The 18,507-nt window shown below is 41.5% G+C and overlaps 1 protein-coding gene across 1 annotated transcript in view; it reads right to left on the reverse strand.

The window, feature by feature from the left end:
* SLC12A8 (solute carrier family 12 member 8) overlaps window positions 1-18,507 on the reverse strand; it is a 170,376-nt gene that overhangs the window by 32,740 nt on the left and 119,129 nt on the right. The window contains exons 6-7 of the mRNA XM_043993509.1: window positions 11,978-12,065; window positions 9,351-9,438 (exon numbers count right to left, since the gene is read on the reverse strand). Of these exons, the coding sequence (XP_043849444.1) occupies window positions 9,351-9,438; window positions 11,978-12,065 (176 nt within the window). The remainder of the gene's footprint in view (window positions 1-9,350; window positions 9,439-11,977; window positions 12,066-18,507) is intronic.

The raw sequence follows: 18,507 nt of genomic DNA on the forward strand, positions 1-18,507 counted from the left end.
TCTGTGAATAGGACAATGGAGGACTGTTATTAGTGCTTAGAATCTCAAACAAGGGCCTGAAAAGCAGTCTGGACTGGACTTAGAGGTGAGACCCATCAGGCACAGAAAACAACAGCCTGCTTCTGTGCCCTTTGCAAGCCCTCAACAGTAAGCCAACTTTCTTTAAGCCTCAAGCTTGTACTCCTTCCATATCCTGATGACACCAACTGAAATCTAGCCTTCACCCGAGGGCACCACAGCCTTGGACAATCAGAGGTTGGCTGATTTTTCTTTCATGTCCTAGAACCATAAGATGAGGTGGTCTGCTGCTTTCAGACCCTTGATTGCTACCATTATTCAATGCCATCTCTTCTAGTCTCATTCTCTTTCTTCACATATTGGCAAATGGTCAACATCCTGCCCTCTTCCCTTGCCCCTCTAACTATTCTCACTCACTTCTATGCAACACTGAGTAGCCCCGTTATTTTTTTACAACTGTTTTTGGGCAACAATTGGGGTTAAGTGACTTGTCCATGGTCATACCACTAGTAAGTGTCTGAGGCTGGATTTGAACTCAGGTGCTCCTGACTTCAGGGCTATGCTCTATCCACTGTTCCACCTAGCTGCCCCAGATCGTATCACTTCTCAGCCTTCTCTTCCTCTACCACAAATATTGAGGGGCAGCTAAGTGATGCAGTGGATAGAGCACTGGCCCTGAAGTTGGAAGGCCCTAAGTTCAAATCTTAACTCAGACACTTACTACCTGTGTGACCCTAGGCAAATCATTTAACCCCAATTGCCTTAAACATTAGGGGCCATCTCCAGTTGTCCTGATCTATATCTTGCCACTGGACCAGATGGCTCTGGAAGAGAGAGTGAAGTTGGTGACCTTGCACAGCCTCCCTCACTTAAATCCAATTCAGTGCAAGTCATGACATCACCCCAATGTCATGGTCTTCTTCAAGAACGAAGAACCAACAACAACCACAAATCTTGCTGATGAGGTCCACTACAAATTGATGCTACCTTAGATTTCAGCTTATAGAAATCCTTTCATTCATCTTATGGTATTCCTATGACACTCCCCCAGCAGCTGTTCCAAACAGTTTTCTCTTCCTTCAAGTCCCCATCTCTACCCCATCCCCACCCTTGCTTGGGAGATAAACTTGTATCTCCTTGAAGAAGAGTATGGCACCAGCCCTGGAATCAGGAGGGCCTGAGTTCAAATCTGACCTCAGAAACTAGCTGTGTGATCCTGAAGGAGGAAAAGGAGGCGGAAGAGGAGGAGGAGGAGATTGAGAAGAAGAACTAGAACAAGAACAAGAAGAGGGCCCTCCCAGTATGAGCTCTGCCATCTCCCTTCTTCCATGACTCCAAATCTATGTCTTCACCTCTTCTCTCCTCCTTCCTTCTGATCTCCGAGGATGAAATGGCATTCCTCTTTGCAAGGGCTAATTCTTCCACCTGTGTCCTTGATCACCTCTTCTCCTATTTCTGGGGCTGTATTTGGGCAATCACCCCCACACCATCATTTTGTCTCCATCCTCCCATGGTTTACTGGCTCCTTCCCCTCTTCGCACAAATAAGCTCAGTTCCCCTTTTGCCTAAAAATACCTTCCCTTTATCCTTCTCTTCCTTTAGGTCCTATATCTTCCTTATTGCCAGATTTCCATAAAGAATAGTCTATACCCTCCCACCCCACTCCCGCTTTTACTTTCTTTACTCCTTACTAGCTGTTTCCTCCTATTGAAGCAACACTTTAAAATCACCAATTACCTCTTAGTACAGACATTCAATAACCTTTTCCAATACTCCTTCACTTTGACCTCTCTGTAATAATTCAGTAGTACTCCCCAACTTTCTTCTTATGACTTCAGTAACACTGCTTTTTGTGGGGGAGGGGGTTCTCCTTATCTCCCTGGCCACACTTTATCTTTCTTCCTTATTGGTCCCTCTTTCTTCCTCCATCCTAAAACTGTCCTCAGCCTGCTTTTCTTCTCTCTATAACTTTTCCATTGAGGATCTCATTCACTCCTGTGGCTTGAATTGCCCCTTTAGACAGATGACTCTCAAATCTAGATCTCTCCCACAAACATGCTTCTCCTTTAGGTTCTAGTCTCTATTTCTAATAGCTTACTAACTATCTCCTCCTGGATATCTTGTCATCGCCTCAAACCCAAATGTCAACCAGCATTTCTTTTTTCCCCATTTATTTATTTATTTATCTATTATTTATTTAGTCATTCATTCATTTGCTCATTTATTTATTTGTTCATTTATTTATTCACTCATTTATTGATAGATTGATTGGTTTGTTTATTTATTTTTGAGGGGCAATGAGGGTTAAGTGACTTGCCCAGGGTGACACAGCTAGTAATTGTCAAGTGTCTGAGGCCAGATTTGAACTCAGGTCCTCCTGAATCCAGGGCAGGTGCTTTATCCACTGTGCCACCTAGCTGCCCCCTTAACCAGCATTTCTTAAACACTAACTGTGTGCAAGCTATTATGCTAGTTGTTAGTGATACAAAGATGAAAAATGACTCAACTGCTGCTCTCAAGGTACTTATGAGTTTAGTAGAGGGATGAGACACAGAGCCTGTGGACATGGGCTCTGGAATGAATACAATATTTGTTAGATATGTTGGAGCACCCCTTCTTTACAGGGGAACCAGGGCAATGTAGTTGCATAACAATCAGCCAATTAGAAGGATTTCTGAAGCTCAGAGCTGCTTGACATACCAGTGATCCTTTGCGAGTGAACTTTGCGAGTGAACTTTGCGAGTGAATTTTGAGATGCCTGTAGCTGTCAAAAAACAAAGAAGCAGCCTTGAACAGCTCAAGGGCAACCTTGAGCAGAAGCTGCAGACTTGAGACCTCATTTGGGACTTCCAAACATCCGGCTACCTGGCTTAGTGTCTACAGATGTCTTCTCCATTAACATACACCCCTTACTCAAAAGCCTCTGGAAACTTATTATCTCACCCTTTCCCCAGTCCCCTTTAAGCAGCTAAGAACTCCCTCCCCTGTGCCTCTCCCTGTCTGCTCCCTTGTAAGATCTTCTCTCCCCTACAAACCTTTTCTTAGACAATAAATGCTTTGTAATATTGTGATTGGTCTCTTTCATTTCAGGTCCCTTTATGGGCCTGGGGGTCTTTTGTTAACAAGATATATAATTACAACTGAATCTCCCATCTTCCTTCCAAACCCTGACCTATTTCCTCACTTTCCTCTTTTTCTCAATGACATCCCCTTTTTCCTTTGATTCTTCATTCATGTCGTTCCTTCTACAACCTTTTTCACATCTGCCTCCCTTTTTTCACTCGTATTGACCTCTACCCTAGATATCTCTTGGGCTATGGTAATAGCCTCTTAACTGGTCTCCCTCTCTCTGGTTTCTATCCTACATCCTCTAATTTATCCTTTACACAGTAACCAAAGTGATCTTTTTAATGTTACTCCCCTGCAATCCTCAGTGGCTCCCAACTATCTACAAGATGAAATGCCAACTCCTTACTGTGACATTCAAGACTCCTTGCAGTCTGCTTCCATTCCATTCCAGCTTTCCAGTTCTGTGTCTCACTACTCTTCTCTCATAGATTTATGTTTCAGCCACATGTTACTGAACTATTAGGCATTCTTTTTTTTTTGCGAGGCAATTGGGGTTAAGTGACTTGCCCAGGGTCACACAGCTAGTAAGTGTCAAGTGTCTGAGGTTGGATTTGAACTCAGGTCCTCCTGAATCCAGGGCCAGAGCTTTATCCACTGTGCCACCTAGCTCCCCTAAGTATTAGGCATTCTGCAGACTCCTCCTGATCTCTTTCACCGTGATATATTTGAATATGTTGTCACCTATATCTGAAATGGATTCCTGCCTCATCTTTACCTTCCTTCAAGTTCCAGCCCATGCCACCTCTTCTAAAAAGTCTCCCCTGATTCCTTAACCTCCAACTAGAGGTGATTCTTCCTTCCCTGAACCTCTCCTGCCTCTCTCTATAATCTCCTCTCTTCATTTACCTTATTCTATCCTGTACTCTGATTATCTGTTTGCATGGCCCAGCCCTTGGACTATAAGCACCATGAGGACAGAGACTCTGTTGTTCTTTATCTTTGTACACAGTGTCTAGCATAATGCCCTGCCTGTGGTGGGCTTGTCCATAATCACCAGTCATTTATTAGGCACTCATTATGTGCCAGACATGAAGCTAAGAACTAGGGATACAAAGAAAGGCAAAAACAACATCCTTGTCCTCAAGAAGCTTACATTCTAATGGGGAAGCAGCATGCAGACAACTATGTACAAATGAGATATATAAGCATAAATTGGAGGTAATTTCAGAGGATGCTTAAGAAGTTTGTTGAATTGAACTGATATGGTCTTGCTTCTTCAATGTCCAGGAAAATCAAGGAAGAATGTTACAGCTGAGTCCCATGTAGAAAAATGGAAGTAGGAAGAGACATGGATACACAATGCTCTCTCCTTATCAATCAGTCAACTGGATGGGGCAGTGGATACAGCACTGGGCCCAGGGTCAGGAATACCTGAGTTCAAATCTAACTTCAGATGCTTACTATCAGTGTGACCCTGAACAAGTCACTTAACCTGTCTACCTTAGTTTCCTAACCTGTAAAACATAAATAGCAGCACCTACCTCCCATGCTTGTTATGAGGATCAAATGAGATAATAATTGTAAAGAGCTTAGCATAGTGTCTGGCATCTAGGAAGCATTATATAAATACTAGCTTTTATTATTATCACCTATTATCAGTCAATAAGCATTTACTAAGCATCTACTGGAATCAGGAAGACCTGAGTTCAAATATGACCTCAGACACTGACTAGCTGTATAATCCTGGGCAAGTCACTCAACCTCTGTTTTTTTTAATCCACCGGAGAAGGAAATGGCAAACCACTCCAGTATCTTTGCCAAGAAAAATCCATGCACTGTATTGGCTGCTGTGGTCCATGGGATCCTGAAGAGTTGGGCACCACTGATCAACTGAAGAACAGGAAGCATCTGCTACTTGCCAGACACCAGGAGCTAGAAGAGACCTTAGAGGTCATCTAATCCAATTCCTTCATTTTACAAATGAGGAGACAGAAGCCCAGAGAGGTTAAGGGATTTGACCAGATGGCAAAGGTTCTAGATTAACCGAGCTGGGCTTTGAATCCAGGTTGTCTGACTCCAATTCCACCATGCTTTCCCCTGTGTACCATGATAGAAGATGGGAACCAAGGAAAAATCAAGGGGAAAGACCACGGTGCTAGGGTCACCATCTTCGAAGGAATGAGATGCTTCCTCCCTTCTGGAATTCTGCAGGGTGATGGCCGTGGAAATTACCGAGAGCCAGCAGTCGAGGAGTCTGCTTTGGGGGAGGTGCCTAGGGTGGCTTTGTCATAGTTTGCCCGCAGATATTTCCTGTACCAGTTCCTGCTCACTACTGAGAACCCAAAACTGTATATTTCCGTTCTTTGTGGGCTCTACATCTACCTGTGTCAGGAAGCAGTCATTTGTCCTATCAAGAAACCTTATCTCCACATCTCATCCTAAATGAGCTATTCTCCGTGTGTGTGTGTGTGTGTGTGTGTGTGTGTGTGTGTGTGTGTGTGTGTAATTAACTTCTCCCCATTCCTCCTACCTGGCCTATTTTAGAAACTTCCCCAGCCTCATTAAACATTTCCATCTCGGTTTCCTTATCCTGGTCAAGGGGTCTTTAGTCTAGCCCTCCTGCTACATCTTTATGATCTGAGCATGGAATTTCCACCCACAGAGATTCCATGGTCCTTCCTTTGTTTGATAGGATTTTTTAAAATCTATCTCTGTTTATTTGGTTCTGTCCTCTTCCTGCCCATGGTGGGCTGCTGTGAGTCTTCCATTTAGATTGCAGCCTTTTAAAGGTTCATAAAGACTCTCTAGTGAATTCTGTTATAAAAAGAAACAAGGTCAGCCTGACAAAAATGATATAGTGGAAACCACCTGTCTCATCAGATCGCTTTTTGAGAGTCATGTTCCGTTGTGAGAACCACATTTTAAGAACGCTGACAAACGAAATGTGTCCAGACTAAAAAAATGCAGGACAAAAAACTCTGTCATGTAACGATCAATTTAAGGAACTGGGGATGTTTCTTTTCTTTTCTTTTTTTTTTTTGGTGAGGCAATTTGGGGTTAAGTGACTTGCCCAGGGTCACACAGCTAGTAAGTGTTAAGTGTCCGAGGCCGGAATTGAACTCAGGTACTCCTGACTCCAGGGCCGGTGCTCTATCCACTGCGCCACCTAGCTGCCCAGATGTTTCAAACAATAAGGAAATAGTCTTAATCTCTATGACTCCAGAAGAGAGAATAAGGACCAGTGTGGAAATTTCAGGGAGACTAATTTCAATTCACTGCAATGAAAAATTTCTTAAAAGTTATGAACTATCTGACAATGGATTGGGCTGATTTGTGTAGTAATGAATTCCCCATCACTATAGGTCATAGGATCATAGATTTAAAGCTGGGAGGGAATTCAGAGGCCTTCTAGTCAAATTTTACTGATGGAAAAATTGAGGCCTAGGGACATTAAGTGATTTGCCCATGGTCACACAGACAGTAGGTATAAGAGGTGGGATTTGAACCCAAATCCTCTACCTTTAGGTCAGCTAGGTGGTACAATGAATAGAGCACTGGACCTGGGGTCAGAAAAAAAATGAATTCAAATCCAGTCTCAAACATTTACTAGCTGTGTGACCCTGGGCAAGTCACTTAACCCTGTTTGCCTCAGTTCCTCATCTGTAAAATGAGCTGGAGAAGGAAGTGTCAAACCACTCCAGTATTTTTGCCAAGAAACCCTCCAAATAGGGCCACAAAGAGTTAAACATAATTGAAACAACTCAACAACAGAGCCAACATTCTTTCTACCACATGATGCTCTTTAAGATGTTTGAATCAAGGCTATATCACTATTTATAAGGAATATCACAGAGGTTATCCCTGCATTATATAGTAATTTAAAACCTGAGGTCTCTTCCAACTCTGAGAATCTATAATCATACAAAGGTATAGTAAGCAGCCTTCTCCCTTACGGAATTTAATAGGCAAGAAGGTCCCTTTGCCCCCAGAATATGTATTTCCATTTGTTCACATATGCCTGCAATTCTTTTCAGCTGAAAAGAGCAAAACTTTTTATTCCCTAATTATAGATAAGACTTAAATTGAAAATATCTCTGGGAGAGGGATTTCATTTATACTAACAGGTAAATGACTAACATGAACTCCTTTTATAAGAGTTTGGTTTGATAGAGGGATGGAGAGGGAAGTTGGGCAGTCCCTGGCACATGATGTTCAGTTTTGGGCAGGAGAGAAAGGTAATGAAAAGAAAGTTGGAGACCCCTGAGGACAATTGGCTTCTCCACAATTGTGCTTAGGGATAGACTGGAATGAATCATTTTCTATCATGAACCTATCATAACCTAAAGTTAAAGGACCTGGTATAATTACAGATTTTCATTGATCAGGGTTTCCTAAATGGGGAAGAGGGAGAAAACAGGAATCTGGGGGAACTTAGGGCAGTTATGTGGCACAGTGGATAGAGTACCAGGCCTGGAGTCAGGAAGACTCCTTTTCTTGAGTTCAAATCTGGCCTCAGACACTTACTTAGCTGGGTGGCCCTGGGCAAGTCACTTCACCCTGTTTACCTCAGTTTCCTCATCTGTAAAATGAGCTGAAGAAGGAAATGGCAAACAGCTCTTGTATCTTTGTCAAGAAAAACCCAATTAGGGTCATAAAGAGTCAGACACAACTGAAAATGACTGAACAACAACAAGAAAGGGAATGGAAAGAGGAAGGGGAGGGAGCCTCACTAGTATTCTATCTCATGAAGACCAGGAGCAAAGTTTCCTTGCAATTCATCCCACAGAAGGGAAAAGGTAATAAATTAAGCCTAATGAAGCCCAGGAATTAAATTGAAATTAGAAATTCATCTCCCTCCTCTCTCTTCCTCTAGGAACTCAAGGAGAGATGAAGGGACCACTGGGGAGCTCCCTGACAAATACCAAGATATCTTCAAGCCTTGAGTTTCCAATGGTGCCAGATGAGGCTTGCTGAAAACCTGTTTGCTAAAACATGCCACTGTGGAATGTGCAGAATCCACTAATCTTGTTCCCCTTCCTCGGTGCACAGTGCACTAAATCTGAAAATAAAGGGGTTCTTGCCCAGCCAAGAAAAACACTAGGCACCACAGAGACTTCCCGTGAGAGCACAGTGTCCTGAAGAAGTCAGAACAGGGCTCATACCATAGCCCATGGCCTCCACCCTAGTTGGGGTCTTTGCCATCAGCCTATCTCTAAGGTCCTTCCTCTTCTTGTTCACTCCCCTCCTTGCTCAGCTCACTGGCCTCTTCCTCAGAGAGTGTGTAGGGGGAAGGCGGGGAACAGGAAAATCACAGCAGTCTGTTTTGCTTCTTATGCATAGTTCTGGAGAAAGGTTTGCTCATGGTAGAGGTTGGAACTGTTAGTAAGAGTAAAGGGTTCTGTGGGGCAACTAGGTGGCACAGTGGATAAAGCACTGGCCCTGGATTCAGGAGGACCTGAGTTCAAATCCGGCCTCAGACACTTGACACTTATTAGCTGTGTGACCCTGGGCAAGTCACTTAACCCCCATTGCCCCCCCCCAAAAAAAAGAGTAAAGGGTTCTGACTCTGTAGATATCAGCCTCCGAGCTTTTTCCTTCTTCCTGTGATCACTGTTGATGGAGAGCTATTACTAAATGGTAGCCTCACCACTTCCAAGTCTAGAAGAGATCCACCCCCCATCTCCATCTGTTGAAGCCCCTCCTTTTATCCAAGACCCAATCCAAATGCCACCTCCTCCACAGAGCCTTCCCTAATTCTCCATTCCCGGGTGAAAAGTAATCTCTCCCTTCTCAAATTTCTTATAGAATTTTCCCTGGGCCGCTCCTTTGTACTTATCTCTCTCTTGCTTTTATTTCTATCTATATGTGCCCCCCACATAGAATGTAACTTCCTGGAAAACAGGGCCTGTGTCATATCTATCTCTGGCTTAGAGGACAGTGGCTTCCACATAGTAGGCATTTAATTAACATTTATTGAATTGAATTTTAAAATGATAACTCATACATATGGTACAAAGCTCTTTCCGCATTTCATCACATTTCATTGTACCAACAACTGTGTGCAGAATCTAGTAGCTCCTTGAAATCAAAGACTGGGCCTTTCCTTTCCTTTTGTGATTCCAAGGTCCCTTGTCCATCGCCAGGCACAAAGCACCAGAAGCGTAAGATTTAGAGGCAGAAGATGGGAAGCTGCCTTTTAAACAGTATATATTAATACTGGAGAGGGACAGCCCTGGCACAATCATTCTTGTAGGAAGACTTACCTTTTCTGCAATCATGAAATCATATCGGAGGGCCTCCCGGGTACAGATAGCACCCAGCAGAAAGACAAAGATGATATAGAGAAACCACCTGCCAAGAAAAAAACTTTAGCACATTCATTGTTGCCTACCATAAAAAATGTGTTTATTTCCTGTCTCTCATAATGCAAAGAATGTGAGAAAAGTTGTCCTGAGACATTAACTGAAGCAATAGGCAAACAAAACATTTAACAATCTTAGTAGAGTTTTTCTTCTAGAAAGAGGAATTGAAATAAAAAGAGAGAAGGATCTGACTCCGTCAATGGGGGGAACTTAGTAAATCTATCCTAGAGAGATGTCTGAGGCAAAGAAAGGTTAGCAGATTTGCCCAGGGTCACAGAGTTCTTAAGTGTTATAGGTACTTTTTTGGGGGGAGGGGGGCGGAGATACCAATTGGGGTTAAGTGACTTGCCCAGGGTGACACATCCACTTAGTGTTCCAAGCAGTATTTTAACCCAGGTCTTCCTGACCTCAGTTCCAGCATCCTATCTATCATGCTATGCTACCTCTATAAAGGCAATACTTCCTATAAAAACCTAATTTTTGAAAAATTGTTTTGCCAGTTCATTACACTACAATGTGCTAATACTAATACATTACAATATACTAATATAAAATAAATAGAGAAGATAGAAATAGAAAATAGAGAGAGTAGAGTTTTTTGATGGGAGGGGAAGCTCTGAGACCTCAGGCTGAATGACCTTCCAAAGGCTAAAGGAATCCATTTATTCAATAAGCATTTGTTAAGTTCCTACTGGGTGACAAGAACTCTTACAGGCCATGGCCAGAAACAAATAAACAAAAGTCTCTGCCCTCAAGGGGATTATATTTTATTTGGAGAAAACATGCACACAGATGAGTAAATACAGAATAAATCTGTGTAAAAAAAATAAACAAAGAGTTTGGCAAGTTCCCATGATGCCAGGGCACTGGGCAGAGTATTCAAGGCACTGCTCATCCCTCCCTGTAGTAGAAATACAGACATCACGACTTCATGCAGAGAACACTGCACGGATCTGAGCAAGTCAAGACAATGAGTCCAAAGAGAGTAGGTGATAATCGTGACAACATAGAGGTTCACTTATAAGTTATCCTGGAACACAGTAAAGAACAATCTAGACCTGCTAGATCAGGTCCTTACTGCCCCAGCATACACACTATGCAGGAGAAATAGAAGTTATTTAATATATATTTATTGCATGAAACAGAATAGAACAGAATAAAAATAACATATCTACTGGCTGTGTGACCCTGGGCAAGTCACTTAACCCCAATTGCCTCACCAAAAAAATAATAATAATAATAATAATAAATAACATATCTATATAGTGTTTTATGATCCCATACCTCTTCACATATATTATCCCATTTAATTTCCTTAGAGGGCAAATCCAGTCTAATCCTGGGGTAAATCTAACATCTTAAATTGTTTTCTCACTTTTTTTTGCTTCCAGGCCTGTGAACTCCACAATTTGAACCTGATTAAATATTTTCTGAATTTGTTTCATTTTTAAACAGCATTTTGTGTATGTGTGTTTTAATAATATTAATTAAAATAATAAATTTCTACTGCCTAAATAGGTTGTTGTAATGGACCTGGCTAATAGAGGCTACATTATCATAATGAGCTAAAATCTGAACAGGGGCAGCTTGGTGTACAGTTGACAGACATCTTTCTGAGTTCAAATCTGACCTCAGATACTTACTAGCTATGTGACCCTGGGGAAGTCACTTCACCCTGTTTGCCTCAGTTTCCCCATCTGTAGAAGGAAATGGCAAACCACTCTAATATCTTCGCTAAGGAAACCCCAAGAGGGTCACAAAGAGTCAGACATGACTGAAAAAAAAACTGAAGAAAAAAAATCTCCACCATAGGAATACTAATGTTAATAATGCCAATTATATTATTTCATAATCCTAATTATGATAATAGATATTTGAATTTATCTAATCTTTTTTACTTTTCAAAACAGTCAGATCTGTCATCTCATTTTATCCTCATAACAACTCTTTAAGGTGGGTGTAAGGCAAGGAAGAGTCTTCCCATTATAAAAGTAGAAAAAAAAATTATGTTTACAACAAAAAAACCCCAAACCATCCTTTTATACAAGTAGAAAAACTAAGACCTATGAATGAGAAGCCAAGGTCACAGATCTTGTATAATTTGAGTTGAAACCCAGGTGTCCTGATATATTGGCTCCTAGCTTGGGCTCCTATCTCAGAAAAGATGAATTTTAAAATTTCAAAAATCTTGGAAATTTAAGGATTAATAAATATCCTATGTTCATAATATAGGTGTTTGGGGTGGGGGGGACAGGAAAGGAAAAACTTCTTTCTGCACTGATGAAGCTCCTTCCTGAGCCTGCCAGTACAGAGGGTATTAATGGATGATCATTTGAAGAAGAGTCAGACATGATTTTTTCCAGTTGGCTGGGTATTAAGGAGTAAATTGGAATATGAAATAGATGGATCCCAGGCAGGGCAGGGTGGAGAGGAGAGGCTTCTAAGCAGAAAAGAAAACCCTTCCTCTCTCTCCCTCTGGCTTTCTCTCCATTTCCTTCCTCCCTCTGCCTGTTGAGTGGGGAACTTACGAGATGCCAACTGCTGCCAGCGAGCCAATTGGGATGTTGGATTCAGGCTCTCTAAGGTCACCCCCCATGTTGAAACCAGCCATGACTCCTGAAAGACACCCAAAGAAAGGAGAGGAGCATCATCATGCACTTGACAAACATCTTTCCCCATTTGTTGCCTGTCCCCATCCCTGTCCCCCCCACCTTTTGACCCCAAATCTAGTGCTCTCTGGCTGCCATCCGGTCACCATCCCTACCATCGGCAGCACTATAATCAGTCTCTTTCTGAATCTCCCCTAGCAACCTGTGAGGCATCAGTGAGACTACAAAAGGACCTTTGTTCAGACTGGGCAATCATCAGGGGAGAAAAGCCCTGGACAGTAACAAAAACATCTTATCTTGGGGCAAACATAATGAGGGACAGTGGTGGGGTCTGACAACCAACACAAAGGTCTTGACATTCTGCACGGAATCCTCCCCTCCCTCCATCAAGCTGGAAGGATGCCCATCAGAGACAAGGCGCCAAGACCCAACACAAGGCCCCTGATTCATCCTGTGCCCTTTCTGTACTTGTTGAGATCGTTGATACAGGTTTCAAATGTTCTCAATATCATGAGTCAACCAAAAGCCAAGATAATTGTTATAATTCAGGCATGTCCAACTCTTTGTGACCCTATTTGGGATTTTCTTGGCAAAGATACTGGAATGGTTTGCTATCCTTCTCTAATTTATTTTGAAGATGAGGAAACTGAGGCAACGAGGGTTAACTTGCCCAGGGTAACACAGCTAGTAAGTGTCTGAGGCTGGATTTGAACTCACAAAGATGAGCTTTTCTGACTTCAGGCCAAGTACTCTATCCACTGCACCATTCAGCAGTCCTAATATGGGAAGGAAGGACTAAATCAGGAGTTCTTAAACTGGGGCTTATGAAACCAGGTTTTTAAAAAACTTAGTAGCTACTTCAATTATTTCAGTAAGGGGTCCATAGGGTTCACCAGACTGCCAAAGGGGTCTCTGATACACATAAAAGCAATTAAGAGTTTCTGGAATATCTGCACTCCAATTCCAAATCTTGGCACAGATTAGATCTGATGCATAAGAGAGGGGTTAAGGATGATACCCAAGTTGCCAACCTGGGAGACTGGGAAGATAATGGTACAGTCAACAGTAATAGTAATGGGAAGAGGATTTGAGTAGAAGAAAGATTATGTGTTCAGTTTTGGAGATTTCTATAGGAGATCTAGTTTGAGATATCTAATAAGCAGCTGGAGACGCATATCTGAAGATTAGGGCAAGATAAGTAGATTTGAAAATCATCAGTATTGAGATGATGTTTGAATCCATAAGAGCTAATGAGATCATCAAATAAAATAGTATAATGGAAGAAGAGAAGATAGCCCTGGACAGAAACCTTGGGTAATCCCACCCTGGCAGGCACATTGCTAATTTAGGAGAGAGCAGTATCAGTTTGTTTGGGGTTTTTTTTTTTGTTTTGTTTTTGTTTTTTTTGCAGGGCAATGGGGGTTAAGTGACTTGCCCAGGGTCACACAGCTAGTAAGTGTCAAGTGTCTGAGGCCGGATTTGAACTCAGGTGCTCCTGAATCCAGGGCCAGTGCTTTATCCACTGCGCCACCTAGCTGCCCCCGAGCAGTATCAGTTTGAATGATGAGTTCTGAAGCTAGACTGCAGAGAGTGGCAATCTGAATGGTAAAGGGTCATGAGTTCATGCCTTATGATGATCCATTGACTAGAGAAGAGAAGATTTAGAGTGAACAAGACAGCTACCTTCAAGTATTGAAAAGGCTCTTATCTGGAAAAAGAACAAAACTTGTTCCATTTGGATTTAGTGGGAAGAACCAGGAGTAATGGGTCTGGCATGTGAAGAGATCTTGATGCCAGCAAGGACCTCCCAACCATTATAGCTGTCCAAAAGTGAACCAGGCTTCCTCGGGAGGCAATGGGCTCCCGCTTGTTGAAGCTGAATGATGACCACTTTTAGGCATGTTGTAGAGGGATTTCTTTGGGGTATGTGAATTAGACTAGACAGCTGCCAGTGCCTCCTTATCACTCTGAAAGTTTCTGATTCTGTGATCACCTCAACCCCATCAATTTAAGGCAAATTCCCATAATCACCATTCACAAAAAGACCCAACTAATAGCAGTTAACTGCTGAAATTTCCCTAGTGCTTTAACTTGATAACAACCTTGTTAGAGAGGGAGGACAGCTATTATTTCTAACATTTCATAGATGAAGAAATTGAGTCTTGGAAAGGTGAAGCAATTTGACCAAGATCATATAGGGAATACATAGCAGAGCCAAGATTTGAACCCAGGTCCTCAGATGCCCAAGCCCAACTCTCTTTCTGCTATACCCTAGTGGTGATAAGTTTTTGATCTGGGAGTTGGGGCAATAAAAAGAAAATATGTCTGTCCTCAGGGAGATTATGACCCAGTTGAGAAGTTTAAAGTTAGGAACAAGAAAAGTTAAATAAGGACTAAGCAGAATAAAATGAAATATCAAAGGAGTATTCCAAAGAGTAAATGCTTTAGGACCTAAGAAGAAGGGAAGATTGTAGGCTGTGGTGGTCAGAGATGGTTTCCTGGAAAAGGTGGCATTTGAACTGGACTTGAAGAATAGTTAGGAATATGGCTTCCACATTTTATGGTTTACAGAGTATTCTCTTGCCAAAGAGTCCAATGAGGCAGGTAGTATAGGCATACCTTGAAGATACCAAAGGTTCAGTTTCAGACTACTGCAATAAAGTGAATATCACAATAAATCAAGTCATGAATTTTTTGGTTTCCCAGTGCATATAAAAGTTATGCTTACATTATACTGTAGTCTATTGAGTGTGTAATAGTATCATGTCTTTAAAATGTTCATTCCTTAATTAAAAATACTTTATTGCTAAAAATTGCTAACCATCATCTGAGCCTTCAGAGAGTTGTAATCGTTTTGTTTGGTGGAGGGTCTTGTCTCTATGTTGATGTCTGCTGGCTGATCAGGGTGGTAGTTATTGAAGGTTGGGGTGTCTGAGGCAATTTCTTAAAATAAGACAACAAGGAAGTTTGCCACATCAATTAGCTATTCCTTTCACTGGAACACTTAGAGGTTATCATATTGTAGGGTTATTAATTGGCCTAATTTCAATATTGTTGTTTCTCAAGGAATAGGGAGGCTGAAGGAAAGGGATAGAAGCAGGGAACAGCCTGTTGGTGAAACACTCACAATGTTTAGGATTAAGTTCACTGCTTTATATGGGCATTACAATAGTAACGTCAAAGATCGCTGATCACAGTGATATAATAACAATGAAAATGTTTGAAATATTTTGAGAATTACCAAAGTGTGATACAGAGACAAGATGGGAACACATGCTGTTGGGGAAAAAAATGGCACCCAGATAGACTTGCAATTGTAAATTGTAAAAAACATGATGTCTGTGAAGCATGATAATACAAAGTATGCCTGTACAGGTTTTATTATACTCATTTTAGCGATGAAGGAAACTGAAGATTAGAGACCCAGTGATTTCCCAAGGATCACATGGTGAGAAGACTAGGTGATATCCTATACAGAACAATAGACTAAGAATCAGAAAGATCAGAGTTCACAACTTGCCTTAGAAGCTTACTAGCTCTTTACACAAGGCATCATTCAATTCTTTCAGACTCAGTTTCCTCATCTATAAAACAGGAAGAATAGCCCCTACCTTCCAGGGTCCCTGTAAGAATCAAATGAGGTGATATATGTAAAGTGCTTTGCAAAGTTTAAAGTGTTACAGTCCTAGGTGTCATTATTACATGTGTTAGAACTAGATTTGTAAAGTGCTTCATACAGTGCCTGGCACATAGTAGGTGCTTTATAAATGCTTGTTTCTCTACCCTTCCCTTCCCCTCCCACTCCAGTTCCAGAACTCTGTTGGCTACTCCACAAACCAGAAAGAGGAAAGGGCACTCAAGGCAGGGAAAGAAAGCTGGGAGGCTCAACAGTCATCATTAATATAATCTATTGGAGAACAGTTAGGACCAGACTCTCCCACTTGTTGGGAGTGCAGGGTTTGTGTAAGAGAAAAACAGGAGACAGAGCTGGACAGGCATGGTGACTTAAATGTCTGCAGAGAAATTTTGAATTGTCAGTGAGAGAGTGGGGGCAATCAATCATTGAGTCAAGTATTTGTTAAGTGCCTACTTCGACACTGTGCTAGGTGTTAAATGAGGATAAAATTACAAAGAATAAGTCAATTTCTGCTTACAAGCTGAGAGAAATGATTATTTCTCTTATATTAATAACTAATTATTGAATCAAAACCAAGGTTTTTTCTCCTTTTCTGCTTCCTCATCCAGAAAACAACCAGTGTGGGAAATCTTTCTCAAAGATTTACCCAGGCCAAGATCTAATCAGACAGTGAAAGAAATTCTAAGTTTGGGCTGATGGGAGGATTACTGCTCATTGTATTTACTCAGACAAATCTGGGGAAATGTCGATTTTCCCTTTCACTGGACAGGTGATATGGAAACTGATAAGTCTCTTTGACCAAGATTTGGGTGATCCAAGTCATGTACCCCAAAATCTTCATTGTAATATAGCCCAGCCTCTCACTGTAATATTCATTCTCTTATTAATGCCAACCAATCAGAGTTGGTTGCCACCCTCAGGAACACCTATTCTTCCAAGGGCATATAAACTGTAAGCCCACTGTCATAGAGGGTCTTTGGCATTCAAAAGAGCCACTGGCCTAATGATGTTGTTACTAATAAAAATGATTAATTATCTAGAAATTATGAACTTTTTAAACATGATAAGCTGCTTACATTATACTAGGGTCATTGACCTACAAATTACACATAGGGTATACCCTGAGGATTTTCATACCAGGCAGTGACAAGATGAGAATATTATTTTAGGAAGATTAATTTGGTAACAGTGGATGGATTGGGCAAGTGGTGAACTGGACTAGTCTGGTAGAAATCAAAACAAAAAAAGAATTGAATCCCACATGAGAAGCTAAGGAAAGGAAGAAGGCAAAGATGATTCCAAAATTTCTAGTCAACATGACAATGCGAATAATGGAAATAGGAAAGTTTCCAATTGCAAAATGGCTTTTTTCCCCCGCAGTGAGGACTGTATTTGTGATGATAAGGCCATTCAGATATTGTCCAGGCTGTATTTCTGATATGGAGAGTGTTACCGAGACTCCACTGAAACACCCTATGGGCATGTTTGAGAGTCCTGGGCTCAACAGTCCCACCAACACACAATAGAAACCTTCCCTCTTTTCCCTATCACTAAGGAAGGTCTAACCAAATAGTTCTGAGGCTCGGTGAGACACAAGAACAGTTGTGACAAACAGGGTGGCGTCTCAGCAAAAGCAGACTTTTCAATTCATAGCTGCCACCCCTTCAGTATTTTGAGGGGCAGTCATCTCACCCCTTGCATTAGTCTGCTATAGTATTATCTCTCATTTTTAAAGAGATGTGAGAACAGAAACTTAGCCAATTGCAAGTCAGTCAATAAGCAATTATTAAGCACCTACTAGGTACCAGGTACTGAGGTAAAAACTATAAACTAGCATTTCAGACTTAGCCTCTAACTTTTATGACAGATCAGGTATGGGTGGCTTTTATGATAAGGAAGTTCAAAGGGGCCTGCACTGAAAGATAATAGATTTACAGCTCAAAGGGACTTTGAAGGTCAAGTCTAAAACCCTCATTTTACAGATGTGGAAACTGAGCCTGGGAGATGTTAAGAGAATGGCCCAGGGGGCAGCTAGGTGGTGCAGTGGATAAAGCACCAGCCCTGGATTCAGGAAGACCTGAGTTCAAATCCGGCCTCAGACACTGGACACTTACTATAGCTGTGTGACCCTGGGCAAGTCAGTTAACCCTCATTTCCAAGACAGTGAGTGATTGCATGTAACAAAGCATAAAAAGAGAGAAAAAGTAAAATCAACCAAAATATCATATGCAATATTCCATATCCACAGTCCCTTGCTTCTGCAAAGGATGATGGGAAATGTCTCTTCTCTGGAAATAATCTCCTCTCTGGGGCCAAGCGTGGTCACTATTATTACACAGTGTTCAGTTTCATTTGTGTGTGCGTTCTTTCCATTTAAATTGCTGTGGTCACTGTGAATATGGTTTTACTGGTTCTGCTTACATCACTCTGAATCAGTTCATAGAAGTCTTCCCATACTTCTTTGAATTCTTCAAAGTCATGGGTTCTTAGGTCACAGTCATATTTTTATGTTTTTAAAAGGCATTTAGTGAATTAAAACTTTTTTTATTCCACCCCACTTTAAAAATCCAAACATAAACAACTGAATTAAACACACACATAGGTAGCTCAGGCATTCTTTTACAAAAATCAAGAGCAACAGATCTTAATACCCAAAATGTAAGAACAGCAAACATCTCCAAGCAAAAATCGTGACTTGCTTAGGTGTGCACTTCATAATTAGGGAGGGGGGCAGTTAGGGAGGGGGAAGGGAGAATTAGGATTTGCAGGGTATCCTATTCCCACTGATGTGGGAACTTTGGTTCATCTGACC

This window comes from Dromiciops gliroides, chromosome 3 (genome assembly GCF_019393635.1).
Source record: "Dromiciops gliroides isolate mDroGli1 chromosome 3, mDroGli1.pri, whole genome shotgun sequence".
NCBI classification, from domain to species: Eukaryota; Metazoa; Chordata; class Mammalia; order Microbiotheria; family Microbiotheriidae; genus Dromiciops; species Dromiciops gliroides.